The sequence below is a fragment of the Gigantopelta aegis genome, chromosome 9, assembly GCF_016097555.1.
Source record: "Gigantopelta aegis isolate Gae_Host chromosome 9, Gae_host_genome, whole genome shotgun sequence".
NCBI classification, from domain to species: domain Eukaryota; kingdom Metazoa; phylum Mollusca; class Gastropoda; order Neomphalida; family Peltospiridae; genus Gigantopelta; species Gigantopelta aegis.
Window position 1 is genome coordinate 56,101,086 of NC_054707.1, and position 19,785 is coordinate 56,120,870.

General features: G+C 37.8%; 2 protein-coding genes across 6 annotated transcripts in view; one reads left to right on the forward strand and one right to left on the reverse strand.

Annotated features, from left to right (window-relative positions):
* Positions 1–1,265, reverse strand: part of LOC121380683 (transcription elongation factor SPT5-like) — a 34,268-nt gene extending 33,003 nt beyond the window's left edge. Inside the window, exon 1 of one of the 5 annotated variants that reach the window (XM_041509626.1) lies at positions 1,133–1,265. The gene's annotated coding sequence lies outside the window, so the exon portion shown is untranslated. The remainder of the gene's footprint in view (positions 1–1,132) is intronic. The other 4 variants (XM_041509628.1, XM_041509630.1, XM_041509627.1 and 1 more) reach the window with 4 other exon arrangements.
* Positions 1,266–3,127: 1,862 nt separating this feature from the next.
* Positions 3,128–19,785, forward strand: part of LOC121381855 (ecdysone-induced protein 78C-like) — a 51,984-nt gene continuing 35,326 nt past the window's right edge. The window contains exons 1-2 of the mRNA XM_041511227.1: positions 3,128–3,267; positions 3,405–3,683. Of these exons, the coding sequence (XP_041367161.1) occupies positions 3,434–3,683 (250 nt within the window). The 5' untranslated portion in view covers positions 3,128–3,267; positions 3,405–3,433. The remainder of the gene's footprint in view (positions 3,268–3,404; positions 3,684–19,785) is intronic.

Sequence of the window (19,785 nt, forward strand, 5' to 3'; positions counted from 1 at the left end):
TATTGACACACTTAAGCATTCAAAGACTATTTTCTATTGTGAACACCGTGAAATATTTAATAAAATGGGTCACTAACTAATGAAGCCATGCATAATCTGAAATACACTACAAATTGTTTTATGTCTGTAGTAAATAAACATTTTAAAATTGTGCATAACACCCTTGTATCCAAAATGATTTGCATGTCTGATGATTCGGCACAGTAGATGTGGATCGGTGATCCCGCTATTTATAGACCCCCCATGACGTAACTTTGAAGCCCATAAACGCTACACTATTATACCAGGATTATTTTAGTACTTTTTTGTTTTATCTTGTTAAAAAATATTACTATGAAAATGAAAGATCACACATGACCCATCTCATGATCAGTTTCGGAATTGTTTTCTTGTGTGACACAGTACTGCAGATGCATACATGTTCACTGTCATGCATGGCTAAGATGCCTATATGGATTTTTTATTCTCGGGTAGATTGTGCACACATGTGGATCTTATTTCGCTATTATTTTTTTTAACAATGTGACAATTGTGAACTGGAATGACGGTCAATTAAGGTGTAAATTGAACTTAATTTGTTAAAAACACTGACAACATGACAACTTCTTAAGCATACAAGCAAATTACCAAGTGCGCTGAATAACCAGACGCGGCGATACACAGGACATGGCTGTATTTAAATCTGATTACATTCAAAATATTACAGCGACTTGACTTTTGACTACTGTAAAATAAAATATTACAACTTGGTGACTTTGGCCAACTTTCGGTGAGAAAAACAATCCATTTCACCGGTTAGATTAATGCTTGATTATTTATAAACATGGCAGACAATCCATGACCAAATTCCAAGGCCTTCATTCCTTGGAACACCTAAGATCCATCACAAAGTCTATTTAAATTGCTATTGCTTCCCACTTTAATAGGTGTAGCCGTTTTTCGCTCAAACTGCATCTTTAAGTTTAACAACAATAAAACATGTTTCAAACAAAAACAGCTGTTAAGGAGAAAATAAGGAAGTTTCGAAATTTGTTCGAAATTACATACTGTGCGTAAACACAATAAACAGACATAACAATATATATATTTCGTTAAAAATAAATAATAAAACAAAACAACAACAAAAACGTACGTATATAGTATTAGAAAAGACAGAATAACGTTCTGTCATAAACCATACACGCACATTTTGTTAAATGTTCTATAATATACCAACAAAAATATTATACGCTGAAGAAAGAAGACTTCCGGTACCCTATCTCGCGGTCACGAGAGGTGTATTCGAAACTGTGTTTAGGTGCAGGTGGCGTATTCCTAAACGTTTTGAAGAGGCAGGAACGTGTTCGTGAACGCGTTCCCGTTTTCAAATTTCATCTACCACTGGCGTAGGAAGCGGGTGGGGGGTTTCTGCGAGCAAGGGGGCATGTGCCTCCCACATTTCAGATATTTTGCTTTATATTTGCTTTATAATAGTGTAAAAGTGTGTAAATATAAAAGTGTCCCCCCCCCCCCACACACACACACACTTTTTGGCACCTTCCTACGTTCATGTTTACGTATACGTGTACCTCGCCTGGTGGTGTGACGAGAACGCGTCAATTTTCCCTGTATGTGGAGCAAGATACGCCTACCTTCTGCTCCAGCTTTTGATTTCTACATGTCACAACTTTTAAGATACCATTGTATTCAGATTTCAAACAACGCCACAGAAGTTGTTCCATTAGGGTTATGCCCAGGGACTCCCGAGGGCATTCAAATAGTTTTATTGTAGACATTTGGAGACTATATCTACATCACTGACCAAAATTTGTGAAACTCTTGCACATTTAAAAAGAAAAGAAAAAAGTTTTAGATGCAGTAGGCCTACTTATGACGGGTGCCACGTACCGACGTGGTAGGATATGCTCATCTTTCCAGAATACCTGATATAACTGTTTTGACAGTGATTCATGAGTGCATGTCATCACAGCTGTATTTATTCCAATGAGCTCTGTCCTGTCCTGTCCTGTTCTAGTTTTGATTTATAAATCTAGTCTGGGAGTAGCAGTCCTCTATCTGATAGTGCAAAAAGGACGAAATATCCAGTAAAAGATCAGTTAGGGAATGGGCACCTCCTATACATCCATGGAATCGACCACTATTCTGCTCAATCCCATTCGACTCTGCATTGTGCAGAGATAGGGCCTAGCCTACAGCTTTGATCATTTCAGTTTCCACTGTTTTCTTGAACAAACTATAAATATTTTGTTCTGTATGAATGCATGACAAAACATACCCATATTACTTCTACTTGTAAAACAAAGTGAAGATTATTCGCGTATGAATGAATGTTATAGTTTGGGAATGACTGTCTGTAACACAATTAATTTTCTGACATTATGGATGAGTTTTGATAGCAGTCATTGTTTGCATTTAGTATATAGTGTTGATGTGATCACCTCCAGACCCCCCATTATATTTTTGTAGGGGGCTAGGCTGGTTTTTGCCCGAATTAAACGAAAATGCATGAATCTGGATAAAAAAACATTAAAAAGAAATATTCATATTAACATTACTACCAAACAACTATATGGGGTTGCAAACGAATCACCACGCATTTTGAGGGTATAATGATGGAAATACATTGTTAAAAGGTTTTAGGTAAACACATTTTGCCCGAATATCTGTATCATGTTTCCCCAAATTTGAGGTTTTGTTCCAACACTGGGGGGGGGGGGGGGGGGGGGGGGGGGTGTCCTCATATGCTCATATGACAGCAAGTGTCTCACTGTGTCTTTATACCCAACACCAAGGCCGCAATCCCACACCTCACGATTTTAGTAACGTAACTGGCGAACGGTATACTACTACTGTACTAGTTCAATATAAATGTGGCGGGAAGTTTAAACGTATTAAAATATATATTATACTGTGTTCCATGGTTAAAACATAAAATTGTAGGATAACGAAATGAACAAGTTATTTTCTGTATTGGTCGGATTTTTAAAACATTTAATATATGTAACTAGATTGGAATATCGTTTATTTTGTGTCATTATTAAAACATTTTGTGGAATAATAGTAATTTGTCGCAAAGGATCATGGTAAAATACGCCGGGCTATTAAGATTGCGGTGTATTTTGGCTGCCATATTGACCCGCATTTGGTTGTTTTGGTGAACGTTAAGGTTTTATGCATAGATGCATTTGATTCATTCTGGATATTACTCGTGCATATTAATAATGTGTGCACAAATGGCCGATTATCGATCGATGATAGATAAATAGGGTAAATGCATAACTAATGCGAATACTCGCTTTCCGGTATTTTTTATTGTATATTTTTTTTAACAACAGGGATTTCTTTGTTCTTGCCGACAGTCCGTTTCATATGATTTCATTGATGTTTTTTGTCTTTAATCGTAGGAGCGTGGGTGTCAGTACTTGAAGGGGTTATGGATGCCCTTGAAAATCCAGGTTGTGGTTTTGACGAATCTTTGGAGCTAGCTGACAAGGCTTTGAAGTCGACGGACATTACGTCACTTGACCTGGGGTCGGAAGGGGATTTTTTACCAGTCAGCTGTAGCTCTACGTCGTTCGACTACAGCAACTCGTGGGATACCCAGGCATCAACGTCTTCGTCGTCGTCGGTGGAAACGTCAAAACAATGTCAGGTGTTTTCATCAGAAAAACAGAGTTTAGATGGTGAGTGCTAATAATACATGTATTTTATTTTATTTTTAAAGGGAAGTAAACAAATGGCTGTCACTTTAATGAATAGTTCATCAAAATAAACTCAAATGTAAGTGCACATTGAGTTTATCTTGCTTACCCATTTTTCCATTAGCAATCATATGGCCGTTCCGAGCAAAATCGCTCGGAACGGAATTGCAGTCAAAATAGCGACAACCATCACCTTTTCCCACCCTAATCCCACCCTAATCGTGTACTGTGATCTTTTTCGATCATATGGAGACTAAGAAATACTTACTTTGAAACGATCTTCACTTTGAATTAAAGGAAAAATGTCTGACTGTATGGTATTTTTGTAAAATGCGTGGTGCCTTATGGGAGGAAAATGAAATTCGGAACAGTCTTGTATGTAATTTCTCATTCCATAATAAATACAACAAAAACCATAGAACTAAAAATTAATTAAAGTTAATAATAAATACAACATAAATACAACAAAAACCATAGAACTAAAAATTAATTAAAGTTAATAAAATAACTTAAAAATAAAATAAAATGAAATAAATTAAAGTTAATATAATAAAATAAATTAAAATGAAATAAAATAAATTAAAGTTAATATATAATAAAATAAAATGAAATAAATTAAAGTTAAGAAAATAAAATAAAATACATTTATTAATTAATTAGGACTAATAGAAATGAAATAAAAATATAATTTAATTACAAAGATATTTTCTTCAATGTCAATATTTAAAAAAAAAAAAATACTGAATTGTGTGTGTGGTTAATGCCATTGTAACAAAATAATACTTTAAAATAAAAGTTCACTAATTTCTCTACAAATAACTAAACACATAAGTACTAAGAGAATTGAACAAGATATACCAAATTTGATGTGTGCCTTTTTTAGTATTTTTCACACACACACACACACACACACACACACACACACACACACACACACACACACACACACACACACACACACACACACACACACACACACACATGTACATGTATATGTAAATTCATTATTTATTAAAAAATATATATATTGACATTTAAGAAAATATCTTTGTAATTAAGTACTCAAAGAGGCGCGATTATTTCATAACACTTTCTGCGGTGTCCTAATTAGTCCCGTCATTGTTAAAGGGTGACCACTGGCAGACAGTAGGTATGATCGCATGCCGGTGTAGACAGTATAGGGGCAAGATCGCACACTGGTTTAGACAGAGCTAATTACTACATGAAAGGTTCTTTTGTTCTTGAATTTGCATCCGAAGTCCAGAATAGAAGGCATCCGGTGTCGACAGATTTTTTGTTTCCTAATAAATTAACGGTAGCTGAACAGGACTTTAAAACCGTACCGGTTTACACATAACTGTCTCGCTCTCGCTCTGTGTGTGTATATATATTGTGTGTGTATGTGTGTGTGTATATATATATATATATATATACACGCATGCACAAAATGTTTGTATTTAATTATGAAATACAAGACCCATATTTTTTTTATCGTTCCAGGCTTGAAGCTCTCCACTGGCGTAGACAGGATTTTATATTGGGATTGGTCGGGGGGGGGGGGGGGGGGGGGGGGGGGGGGGGGGGGTGAGGAACCCACACTATATATATATATATATATATATATATATACATGTGTATATATGATTTTATAAAATTAAATAGTTTAAAAAAAAAAGTATGATGGGGAATGGGGATGGGTTCCCGTAGGCCCCCTCCCTATGCTACTGCAGGGACGGCGCATAGCCTAACACTTTTCAAAGAGGCACTTTTGTGGGTTATATTTGTTGTATCTGTGAAAATGTCCTCAATTGAATTTGAAAGAAAAGTTGTACCACTATATTTTACACTGCCACCCCTGCTCTGGTACCCTCCCTGCCTCCTCACCCTCACCCTTTTGAGCTCTAGTTTAGCTCGTGCTTGTCGTGGTTTCTTGTTTGTTGTATCATGCGCAATTGTAGAACGTGCCAGTGGGGATACAGGCTTGGAACAGACATGTTTAAAAAAACAAAACAAAACAGGTGTCATATTTATCGACCACCTTAAATAATTATCGTAATCCCCAGGGATGAAGTGGTCACTGCAGATCTTATCCCATCATGATGGTCCTTTCCATTACGCACGGGTTCTGTTTAAGAACCACTTCCATGCAAATCCTGTGATTGTCGGTTTGTTTAAAGTTAGGAAAAACTGCAGCTTTGATACATCCAAACACTAAACAATTATTCACCATATTTTACATTTGAAAACTATCTCCAAAAGAATATTCCATCCATACAATTCAATTAATATAATAAAATATCCGCGTTTTAACAATACACGTGTTCCACCTTCCCAGTAAAATGTTTGAAAGGCTGCGAATCACGCTTCATGTTATGCTGTTTAGCACGTCACAGGGTCACGTGACTTGGCTCTTCGAGTCGACAGGCGTTTTGGCAAGTGATGGGGAAAAACACTACTTTTTATTGCGAATATATATTAAAAACTGGTAAATTTTTAAATGTTTATTTTATTGATACTTCATATATATTGTAAAAGGTATACGTAGATACCAAACAGTAGTGAATTACATTTTTGATAAATGTTGACCTTTAAATTATAATTATATTTTTATTTTTATACTCAAAAAGGCACACATCAGATTTGGTATATCTTGTTCAACTCTCTTAGTCTTAGTACTTATGTGTTTAGTTATTTATAGAGAAATTAGTGAACTTTTATTTTAAAGTATTATTTTGTTAAATGGCATTACACTCACACACACACACACACACACACAATTCATTATTTATTTTAAAAAAAATATTGACATTGAAGAAAATATCTTTGTAATTAAATTATATTTTTATTTTTATTTCATTTCTATTAGTCCTACTTAATAAATGTATTTCATTTTATTTTATTATATTAACTTTAATTTATTTTATTTCATTTTATTTTATTATATTAACTTTAATTTATTTTTACTTTTAAGTTATTTTATTAACTTTAATTAATTTTTAGTTTTATGGTTTTTGTTGTATTTATTATGGAACAAGAAATTACTTCACCGATCCTTTTCCACATACAAGACTGTTCCGAGTTTCATTTTCCTCCCATAAGGCACCGCATGTTTTACAAAAATACAGTACAGTTAGACGTTTTTCCTTTAATTCAGTTTGAAGATCGTTTCAAAAGTAAGTATTTCTTAGTCTCCATATGATCGAAAAAGATCACAATACACGATTAGGGTGGGAAAAGGTAATGGTAGTCGCTATTTCGACCGCAATATGATTGCTAATGGGAAAAATAGGTACGCAAGATAAACTCAATGTGCACTTACATTCGAGTTTATCTTGATGAACTATTTCATGAATAGATTCCAGAAATTTACACTAAGTTTTATACTATTTACCTTTGAGGGTCAACAATAATGTAATGCAAAAATTGTCCTTTTTTATACACCCCTCCACCATGTAACACTTTGTATTTTAGCTAACACACCCTGGCCCAGGTTCATTCCCTTATGCTAAAAAAAATTGCATAATGGCTGCTTTCCCTGCAGGGAACATTTTGTTCAGTATCATGTCGCAATTCGCTATTCAAGTTTTAGAGATAAATACACTATTTTAAAAGATTAAACAGTAGTTGCTAATAAATTTTCCATTGACTAGAAATATTGCAGGCCTTTGGATTTCTTGGTAACAATTGGAACCCAAATTAGTTTTCCATGATTATTATATCGAGTATCTATTCAACAAAAATAATATATATACTCTTCAAAAAAAGAAACGCAAAAGGGTACAAATGGGTTATAACTCCGATTTTATGTTTCCTACCGGTTCATGCTTTGTGAATATAAGGTCATTGCATGTCCCAAACACATTCCCACGGTTACATTCGATAAAACGCAGCTACTGTACAATAAAGTTCCAAAATGTGAATATTCGCAAAAACGCAGCCACGTGCAAACCATGTCACCACTGCACGTGCGTTGTCTGCACGTGCAACATGAACACCGACAGTATAAAAGTGCAGGGTGTTCGCTTGCCTGGCCTCTGTATCTGGCCGACAGTTGACAATCCAGGATATGCCACGTCTCAGTGAACCGCAGAGAAACAATGCCATCGGCCGACTAGACGCATGCGAATCCAGAACGGCCGTTGCCAGGGCATTCCATGTGTCCCCAAGCACCATCTCCAGACTGTGGGACCGTTACCAGCAACATGGATCAACACGTGACCTCCCTAGATCCGGTCGACCACGGGTCACTACCCCCGGGCAGGACCGCTACATCCGGGTACGCCACCTTCGGGAACGATTGACTACTGCCACCTCCACAGCCGCAGCAATACCAGGTTTGCGCAGGATATCCGACCAGACCGTACGGAACCGCCTACGTGAGGTAGGAATTCGTGCCAGACGTCCAGTTCGAGGTGTCATCTTAACACCACAACACCGTCGACTCCGACTGCAGTGGTGCCAGATTCATCGACAATGGCCTCAACTGCGATGGAGACAGGTGTGGTTCAGTGACGAGTCCCGATTTCTGCTCCGACGTCATGATGGAAGATGTTGCATGTATAGGCGTTGTGGTGAACGTTATGCGGCAAACTGCGTGCAGGAAGTGGACAGATTCGGCGGGGGTAGTGTCATGGTGTGGGCAGCCATCTCACACACTGGCAGAACTGACCTGGTCCACGTGCAGGGCAACCTGAATGCACAGGGCTACATTGACCAGATCCTCCGGCCACACATCATTCCAGTTATGGCCAACGCCAACGCAGTGTTCCAACATGACAACGCCAGGCCTCAAACAGCACGTCTCACAACGGCTTTCCTACAGAACAACAACATTAATGTCCTTCCTTGGCCATCGATATCACCGGATTTGAACCCAACTGAGCATCTATGGGACGAGTTGGACCGACGCCTCCGACAGTGACAACCACAGCCCCAGACCCTGCCCGAGCTGGCAGCAGCCTTGCAGGCCGAGTGGGCCACCATCCCCCGGGACGTCATCCGTACTCTGGTTGCTTCAATGGGCAGGCGGTGCCAGGCAGTTGTCAACACACGCGGAGGCCACACCCGGTATTGACTCCAGATGACCTTGACCTTGGTGGTGTGTCCTATCACTTACTCACAATGGACTAGAGTGAATTGTGAACAATCCTGCAACATTTGGTAATTATCGGACTCGCCATTCAATAATTAAATCAATTCTCCAAATGTTACGACAATGTGGTTTTGCGTTTCTTCTTTTGAAGAGTATATATAATTAATTAAAAAAAATAATTATGTTTCTAATATCACACTACTGGAGAGTGTGTTTGACACAATCACAAGATCCAATGGTGTCAGAACGTTTCGGCCCCAGTACATGTTCGGCCCCAGACGTTTCGCCCCCGAACACCACTGACGATGTGGCCTCTTATGAATTTTATGCTAATAGTGGGATTATCAAAGCTAAATACAGTTTTGGTTGGTTGGCTCTTATTTATTCTTTAACACTCAGATATTATGTTCAATTAAAAATAATAATAATAATAACAAAAAGAGAGAAAGAAAGAAAGAGAACGAGAAAAAGAAATGAAAATACTTATGATAAAATTTAATAGCAAAAGACAAGTGACTGAATAATTTGATTTAATAAAACAACAATAAACGAGGCCGAAATGACAAGGATTATGAGGCCGAAACGTCTGGGGCCAAATTTGTAGCAGGGCCGAAACATCTCGAAAGCGACCCAATTTGGATTGTTGTGTTAACCAAACTTTTCAGTGTTCCGGTTCAGGTAAACCCGAATGCACTCAATCAAACACATTACACATTTGAACCAAAATTACTGGCACTAATTATTTGTTGTGTATCTCTTAAATAAAGGGGTCAAGAAATAATATTTAAATTCAAATATTATTTTGTAGAAAAGTCGACGTCATACATGTCCTTGAGTACTGAAGGTGGCAATTGAATATACCCCACTATTTCCTGTAGTTTCATTATGGGAGGAAATGACATAGTCAAACCTTGCCTTTTAAGGCGTGTGGGTGCGATCGCGCTCGTACAGTGCACATAATTTCAATCTGGCGAGTGTGAAAAATAGTGCATGTAAAATAATTTTGTATATTGATTGCCACTACTTACCGTATGTAGCTGATAGAAAGATCCGTTTAATAATACCAGAATTTTTTTTTTACAAGAATGGTAGAGTCCATGCAAGATTTTAATATATGACTGGTACTTACCGTATTGTTCCTATTTGTAGCGCCCGGGCGCGATGCAAAACACAAAGGGGGCGCGCTAGTTAGAGTACTAGAACACGTTTCGTAATACGTGTGAAAAATCCTCGTATCAAACTGTCAATGCGTCTGGCTCGCTGAGACATCAAAAGCTTTGCCACCGAGTCACTCCACCAGTGATGTTTTCTTGTTGAAATGACGTAGCATACCGTACATCGTCAGCTGATTTATCGAAATACATGGTACTGTGCAAGTAGGCATATAGGGCCTGCGGAGTGTATTTGATTGTCACTGTGTACACAAATTATTGTCATTTGACTCCAGTTTTAAGTTTAGTTAAAGTTAAATTGTTGACATTTGACTCCAGTTTGCAGTTTAGTTAAAGTTATCATTTAACCGTTTTTTAAACGGTGTTATGGTGTCGGTGTAAATACCTACCGGTATGTTTGTACTTCCGGTTTTGAACAGCGTTAAAGGAGTGTCGTGCATTCATTCTGCGTGGAGATAACAGCGACATACATTTGTTAAACATGTGTGACATACTCTTCGCCTATACTAGTGTCGTAGTGCTTCACCTGTTTGGATTTTATTTGTTTACCGATTATAATCATTGCAAGTCGGCAGTCAGGTAAGCCAGTTTTACTATTTTACGGGTACCATTTCATGATACATTTCTCGTGATCATAGGGGGCGTTTATATTAGAGGGGGCACTACAAATAGGAACAATACGGTATCTTTGCTATACAAATAAGAAAACACAGGTTTAACAGACATCTTCGAAGACATACCAATCTGATCAAAACTTCTTTGCCTATTTAATTTATTATTACCGTATATCTTCGCCTGTAAGTCGATCTCGGCTATAAGTCGAGTCCCTAATTTCAAGCCCTGAAAACGTATTTTTTTATTGACCCGTTTATAAGTCGACCCATGAAAAACTACTTATAAATATTGAAATATTTCTTATTTTCAGCACATGAGAACAATAATATTTGAACAAAAGAAAATTATTTTACAAACTTCGGTTTTAACGTTTTGTACATCGCAATATAATCAGACTATTCCAATCAAACTATCATTATTACATAGCATCAAAACGAAATATTCCCTCAGTACAGAGTGAAAGCTGTTTGACTGTTACTGTATAGTACTGTACAGATGGTTTTGTGCACAGACAACAACTTTATTTATAAACACTGACAACAGATCACTACGATAAAACTGAAAGTATCACGTTTTGCCGCCATATTAATACATGTAAGGAGGATAACTCTGGAAAGTACACTGGTTTTTGTACGAAATGATGTGTGTCCCTATTGCTCTAGATGGTGAACTCCAGAGATCAGTCTATTTTAAGGGAAAGCTCAGTAATATTCATGAAGTTAATCACCGCCAAAACATTGTTTGAACAACCATTAATGCCAGTGACCAGATTTCAAAATAAACTCAGGCAACAGGTAGTTAGTATTGTTTACATTTTTATTATTAGTGATGACTGTTAATTTAACTAAGTGGACTGTTGTCTTGGCATGTGAGTGAGATCGTACGCCTTTTCGCATAACCAAAACCGTTCTAATGCCAAAAAAAATAGGTTATAAAAAATAAATGTGTCAAATTAACATATTTGAGTATAAATACATGGCATACTTCAACAATAAAACTTGTAAAATAATCCCCAAAACAGTAATATTTTTTGGTGAATTTTTTTTACCCTCTTTATAAGTCGACCCCCCAAGTTATAAAATAATTTTTGGGTGAAAAAAATTCGACTTATAGGCGAAGATATACGGTAATTAGAAACAGTCCACCTTTGTATTTAGTAATAGATCACAACGTCTGATAAGGATAACTCATTTATACTGTTCATATAGTTACTCTCGAGTGCCTAATAAACATAGGGGCTGACAGAGCCCTCAAAAGTACCCGGTCTCCGGCGGCAAATCGCCGTCTGAAACAGCTTTTGCCGCCGCCTACTTTTCGTTGATGGTGAAAAAAAAGTGCTTTCTCTTCTTTAATAAAGTCTCCTACAAAAGGGATCCAAACAAGGTGCCAAAATAGTTGTTTATTTGTCTTGAAACGCGATTAGTTCACATCGAATTTTTTTATCAAGCAGCGTTACCATTTTGGGTGATGTGGTTGGTTTGTCGTTACACGTGACTTTCAACATGGCTGCTAGAAAATGTAGGAAGCAACCGGTCCCGACATGCTCCAATAACCTGCTAAATTGGCTAAATAAACGGCCAAGCGTCAAATGTTTCTCGGGGAGGGCCCCCAGACCCCCCCCCGCTTTGCCCCCTGCTATCATCACTGTTGTAGCCTGCTACTTCTTAAACTATTGAGGGCGCTGGGCTGAATAAGCATAGGGTCTGGAAAGTTTTCTAAAATCAATTAAAGTAGGATGCGGAATTAGCATAGGGTGTGGAAATTAAAAAAAACGCCAATAAGAGTAGAGTGTGGAATTAGCATAGGGTCTAGAAATTTAGCTAAACTGTAAAAATTTACTAGTAATGAAAACAATTTGGTTTGACGTAAAAATAAAAATAAGTGTTTTGGAAATAACAAAAATATACTAATGTTGTGTGTACATGGTGTACATGTAATTTAGAAAACAAGCGGCTCAGAAATAAATAACTTGTAGTAAATTCCATAGTATGAAAAAATGTGTTCACCATAAACATATGCTTCTATTATCTGTTACAACTGTGTCACTGTCACACACAATTAATTAAAACTAATAGTCTTATTCAACTTACCGTACTAGCACAACAACAATGCTATACGACCCTGAGTTATAACCTTCACTGCAGAATTATCTCCCCTTGCCGGATGTATAACCTACACCAGCGCATGGGTAGACCGTATATCCTCGTTTTTGATTCTGCAGTCGTGTTCGAGTTCTGTAGTAAATTTTTTGTCAAATTGTTAAATTGTTTATTAATTTGTAATTTTGTTTACTCTGTCATACGAGGTCTTTTGGGTGATTTACACAGGGGGTTAATGTCTGACACGGCTTCCTCGGGCTCCAACCGGTTGGTTGTGTGTGCCAAGGGGAGTTGTCTTAAACGACTGCCCCAGTTTGATCAGCATTTGTTATGTCGGGCATGTCGTTCTTGTTGTTTTGAACGCCAGTGTCATATCTGTGTAAATTGGTCCCCCTCCACGTGGGGGAAGGCTAAGAAGCTGTCAAAAGACGCCGAGCGTAAGAGGATGATTAGATGTGAACAGGACGGGCGGAGCACAGTGGCAACCTCTGGGGTCGTGCTCCATACCGATTTGCCATCGGTCGGCAAGTCGGTGTCCAGTTCAAAGAGCTCACGGACAAGTGGTAGGAGCAAGGGCGCCTCCTCGTCTGTTCGCCATCTTCATGGTGATACCAGTAAACCTGAAGCGCAGCTTGGTGCGGAGGGGGCGCTGTTGCTTCGGCTGAAGCAGGGAAGGTTTCTTCCAGGTCGGGCTCCGTTCCACCTGGGGATTTGCTTTTGCCTCCGTCGGTGGAGGTGGCGCCTGTTACGGTTGTAACGAGGGCGTCAGTTGGAGGGAGTGCAGTCGTGGCAGGAACGACTGTGTCTCTCAGTTCCGACTCCCATCTTGCTGATGGGGGCAGGGTTATCGGTCCTTCTGTGGAGGGGTCGATTGGCTCTCGGATGAAGTCCGCTTCGCGGCGCCGTTTGTCTCACCAGATTTCTGGTGCAGGGTTGGTCGTGGCGTCCGAGGGCCAACGCGTCTTTCGGTGATCGAGCCACTTAGTGAAAAATCGCAAAGTCTCACAACGTTGTCTCGGTCACGGAGCTGGGTGGCATTGTTTTGGGTGCAATGCCATTGGGCGTCCCTTCTGTTGTTGGTGTGCCTGTACAGCGTCATCAACTTTTAGATCGTTTAGAGCGTTATCCCTCGACTGCGTGGGCGGAACCTTTCGTTCAGGGTCCGATGGTTTCGGGTCGCCCTCAGGGGCGGACTCGGGGGGACTATGTTTCTCTTTTTGAGAATTTCATGGCCTGGCTAGGGGAATCGCCTCCACCAGTCCCTCCACCTACCGGGGTTTCCAGCGAGACCGGGGTTGGACCAGTTTGCAGATTCGGCCGGTCCGCATCGTCCTGCCCATGCAGGTTCGTTTCTGTTAAGGGCAGCGCATGGCACGTCGTTTGAAAAAATTTCTTCTTCGGAAGAGGATTTTCCCTCCGAATCAGTGTGTGGTTCAGGGGAAGGGTCGGTACCAGGTTCGGTGCTCGATGAGATTCCCAATTTGGCCGATGGTACGCCAGACGGCGATTATGATTACCAGGCGGTTCTTGGTTTTGTACGGGAACAGGTCCGACTGGTGTGCGCAGATGCAATTCCGTCGGAGGAGGCTGTTCAGTCTTACAAGGGTGTTTCGTTTGGAAACCGGCCTTTAGCGACGGACGCTCCGCGGCAGGATTTCGGCTTGCCGTTAGCGCACAAGGCGCATGAATCTCTTGCGGAGATTGATGCTTTGATTGCGGGTAGTGATCGTATTTTGGGGGTGGTTGTAGTTCTTCAATTTAAAAGTCACTTTGACATTTTATACCTCGTATGATGTGGGTTGCTTTTTCACTGTATCATTACTTGAGACGAACACTACTGGTTGAATGAGTAAGTGCTCCTTGTTTTCTTACCTCCTCCCTTTAATGTTAAATTCTCGTGCTTTAATGGTGTTTTATCACATCTGTTATAGCATTGTTGTTGTGCTAGTATGGTAAGTTGAATAAGACTATTAGAAAATTTGTTTCTAATTTTCATTATTATTCATACTTACCTAGTACTAGCACAACAACCGTTACCTCCCACCCGCCCCGAGGGAGGTCTTTTTTGATTCAGTCATTCCAGACTTTGAATCGATAACGAGGATATACGGTCTACCCATGCGCGGGTGTAGGTTATACATCCGGCAAGGGAAGATAATTCTGCAGTGGAGGTTATAACTCAGGGTCATATAGCATTGTTGTTGTGCTAGTACAAGGTAAGTATGAATAATAATGAAAATTAGAAACAAATTTTCTAAATTTATTCATATCCAAAAGATAATATTGTGAAGACTTAAATACATGTACAAAAGCAGCAATTTACAGCATGACTGTCATGAAGGTAATCTTCTATTGTTTTCTGATATATATAATAGATGACCAAGACACAGACATCTGAGGAAAACCATTCACAGCTATTAACCAATTCAGACGGTGTTATTCCCTTCACAGTATATATTACAGGGTTTTATTTCTAAAATTTGAACTGATGCCCATGGCTTTAAAATTGGGAATTTTAGGATCGTTTCACAAAAAATTGGGAATTATGAGTTGCATTTCAAAAACATCTCATTAAGATAAGTTAGAATTTTAAAAAGTAATACTATACATACATGTATATACAGTGTAACCTCTCAAAACCAGACCCTCTATAAAGTGGAATTCCCCCAAAACCGGACAGTACAGAACTTAACCTCTCTAAACCGGACACCTCTCCTAACTGGACATTTTACTTGGTCCAAGGGTGTCCGATTTAGAGGGGTTTCACTGTACTTGTAATTTATTTAAATTATTATATCTATTTTGTATAATGAAATATGGGAGAGGAAAGGAGCGTTTGTCTTTTTCAAAACATTCAGATTGGGAATTTTTCAGTCGAAAATTGGGAATAAAAAATGACATAGCCTTTCGGGAATGGTGGAGAATGATACCGATTATCGGAGTCTAGAAACATAGGTGATAAAACCCTGTAGTAGTTGTTAGTTTATCACTTGTTATGTACACCCTCTGTACATTTAAATTTGTTAATCTTGTTATGACAATTATTCATAAAGATGAGAGAAACTTCTTTGCTAAAAATTAAAATTAACAATCAGTTTCTGTCCTGCTACAAGATACAGTACTACTTTAGAAATGGACATCTTTTTGGTTCTGACTTGGGGTATCAAAGAATCGCAGCCTGCTTGAAATTGATAACAATGTGTTATTCTCTTGTGTAAATCTCACTAGTGTTAATTTCATGTCATTACATTTGTTACTCTTTGTTATTGTATTCTTATAGGAAGACCATTTGTGAATATTTAGCAAACTTGGAGAGCTTTATTTACTTATTGTGGTATTGTCTATTTTCTTAAACACTTTGAAAATGGAGGTGGTTGTATTCAATGACATGTGTCTCAGGGTTGAAAATTAACACGAAAACTATGGTCGCAGCAGGGCCAGTTGAAGAAAAAATGTTACTGACCCTTCTCAAATTCAACTAGCCCTCCAATTATCACATTCAAATTTAACTGCACAGCCCAATTTAAAACTAGAATGTTTTTAGTTGAATAATAACCATGTGCTTATTGTATATAGTCCGTTTGCTTCAAAAGGAAACCGATGAATTGGCATATAACTTCATAATGAATAAAGTTAAAATTCATATAAAAACATGTTATTAATTTTTAAACCCATAAACTCAAATAACAATCTTGAAAAAAGAAATCTAGTATAAATAAAACTGTTTCTTTACAAATTACTATTAAATTATACATATTAAATCTCATTTTTAATACAGGGGTAAAGACAAAATGCTAGAACAGCCAAGGTATGCAGCTTGATTTGCATTGTCTCTGATGTAAAAATAAATAAATGATGCAGTACAAAGAGAATAAAGGTAGACCTGCACGTGATTTAGTATATAAACTACTCTAGGGTGACAGTCCTCTTTGTGACATTGCAATAGGGATGAAATAAACTTTGTGGCGATCCAAGAGGGGATAACATTACCAGTAAAGGATTTCCACAGGAGTGGCTGTCCTCCTGTAGACGAAAGAAAGAAAGAAATGTTTTATTTAACGACGCACTCAACACATTTTATTTACGGTTATATGGCGTCAGTCATATGCTTAAGGACCACACAGATTTTGAGAGGAAACCCGCTGTCGCCACTACATGGGTACTCTTTCCGATTAGCAGCAAGGGATCTTTTATTTGCGCCTCCCACAGGCAGGATAGCACAAACCATGGCCTTTGTTGAACCAGTTATGGATCACTGGTCGGTGCAAGTGGTTTACACCTACCCATTGAGCCTTGCGGAGCGCTAACTTGAGGGTTTGGAGTCGGCATCTGGATTAAAAATCCCATGCTTCGACTGGGATCTGAACCCAGTACCTACCTGCCTGTAGACCGATGGCCTAACCACGACGCCACCGAGGCCAGTCCTATAGACGAAGCACGTTCATGTGTGCGTTTATTTAATTTGGATATTGTAAATGCTATAGTAGTAGGCTACTAATAACATAAATATTGAAATACCTAACGTGTCACGTCAGGAATTGGTCTTCGAACTGAAGAAACAAAACATACCTGATTTTTGCAGATGCATCGCAATGTTCTGTAATAATAGCCATCCCAGTAAGCCAGCAACAGTTATATATATTATTTTTCAATATAAAATAAACCACCATTGTCAAAGTGTTGAAATAACTGTATTATGTTTTGTACATAAATTAACCCATGTACTGAAATAATAATCGGAGTGTTTTCTTGGTTAATTGGTCTTTTCTTTCCATGGCCTGTACCAGTGGTTCCTGAATAGTAGGTGTATATTTAGACGGTCCCCAGACTCTGTGTCTAGACACACTAAAAAGACATGCCTCTTTTATTAAGATCACAGGGAATTGTGTGATAACTGCACGGATACCCCTCAAATTGTAATGGACATTATCAGCCGTCCTGCTTTATTACTATAAGTAATTCTGTAAAGCCCTTGATTAAGTAGACTTTCCCATCTAAAATCCCAAACTGACCAATTACGTCATCCTAAAGAAAAGAATAAGTATTGTGAGTGGTCGTTTTTGCTCACGTACCCTACCAATAGGCCTAATAATACTATAACTCCATTTCGTTCTATTGATACAAATTGAAATATATTTAGTTAAATAATTTATTATACTATCAAGTCATTTATATTTTACAAGTCAGGTTGATGAAAGTGAAGTGCCTTGTAAATTAGAGCGTTTGTTTACACTGTGCATAGAGGAGATGGATGGAGCTGACGTCACTTCGCCCCAAGCTGTACTACCGGATGTCACAAAAACAAAAGAAAATGGCTGTCCCCAGTAAAATAAAATAAATAGTAGTATTATAAATAAAAAATAAATAATTAAAATAATTTAAAAAAATATAAACTAAATGAATTAAAATGATAAATAATAATAATAATAATAATAATAATAATAATAAAGTAAAATAAATAAAAAAATCATTTGTTGGTTTTAATAAACACTCAAAATGTTTCTATCTAACACACCTTTCCCCACCATTTTAGCTTTATTTGAAAACATGTATACATAATCGATACTGGATATGTAAAAGCCTTTAAAAGATTTGGAGAAAGGCCGGTTCATTTCATATGCACTGATAATAATTAGCTAACCAGATGATGTAGCCGTTTTCATTGTTGAAACATCCGGTAGTGAATAAACTGCGTGGTGATGACAGCTTGCATACTGTGCTCTTAATGAATCGATATATAAAATTTATATAAAAGAAATAAGTAAATAAATGAACTCTTGTTTTTTTTTAAATTTTAGTACTGAATAACAAATATGTATTGTGACTAGCCTGTATTCTGTGCACTGAATATATGTGAGTGAAGCTTGCAGCTGTAGAGCTTACTGCACCATTCACCGACTTGAGGCTATCTGGGGTCACATGCTGGTCATTGACCTAGCTCATGCCCTTAACAATAGGTGTCATCATCATCAGCAGGTTGCTTTTAGTACTGGCTGTCTGATGGGTTGGGAGAATCCCATCACAGGCTAAAACAAATTATTTTTACAGTGCTGCTAGGCTATTCACATACATGTAGGTTTGAAGATTTCTGCGAGAAGGTACGAAGAGAAAAATTACTTATCCTAAAATTTTGGAAATTTATAGAGAATTTTGTTTTGATTTTTTTTAGATAGATTATATTAAGAGAATTGCTGTTTAAATTTGTCACAGTTCATACATTGCAGAATGTCCAGTTTCAGAAGATTTCAAACCTATGGTTACCTAGTAGGGAATGTTTTTATTATTATTATTATTATTATTATTAGACAAAATATAGATTCATATTCTGAACCCCATCAGTAGGACTCCCTGGTCCCCAGTTTGATCCATGCTGTCTCTAGATGATACAAGATGAGTTGCATTTGAAAATAACTGTGGGCACATACGTGTATATACATGTGTACTTTTATAGATTGCTGTATTGTTATTGCTGTATTGTTATTGCTATATTTTTATTCTAGAGCTAGCTCTGGCAGTTGCCAAATTCGCCAATTGCAAATTTTGAAAACAATTGGCAAATTTTATTTTGAGTTGGCAAAATAATTTTACTACATTTTATTCGAAAATAACTGCTTTTCTGCCATTTTTTAAGTTTAATAGATAATTTGGCGAAACTTTGCAGGGCATAAAATTTTGGCACGAATGATTTTGTTGTTTGTCTATCAGTTATGCAAAACCAATATCAGCATAAACGAGATTTTTCGTGCAAAAGCTGTAATCATTCGTCAGAAAATCTTTTCTTTTTTCTTATAAAATATCACTGTTTTTGGAAGAAAATAAACCTATATTGCTGTTTTGAGAAAGATATGATGTATTCATTTGAAATCAGCAACACAGTTGATACAAAGTCGGCACTTTGTAGGCACCGCAGTGATACGAAGTCGGCACTTTGTAGGCACCGCAGTGATACGAAGTCGGCACTTTGTAGGCATCGCAGTGATGCAAAGGTGGCGCAGTCTTTAGAATTCTCAAAAAAGTTTAGTTACATAGTTGCACGTTCCTTTTGATCATTTCGCTTCGTGCACAAAATCATATGCTATTTGGAAATTAAAGGGACTGTCCTGAGT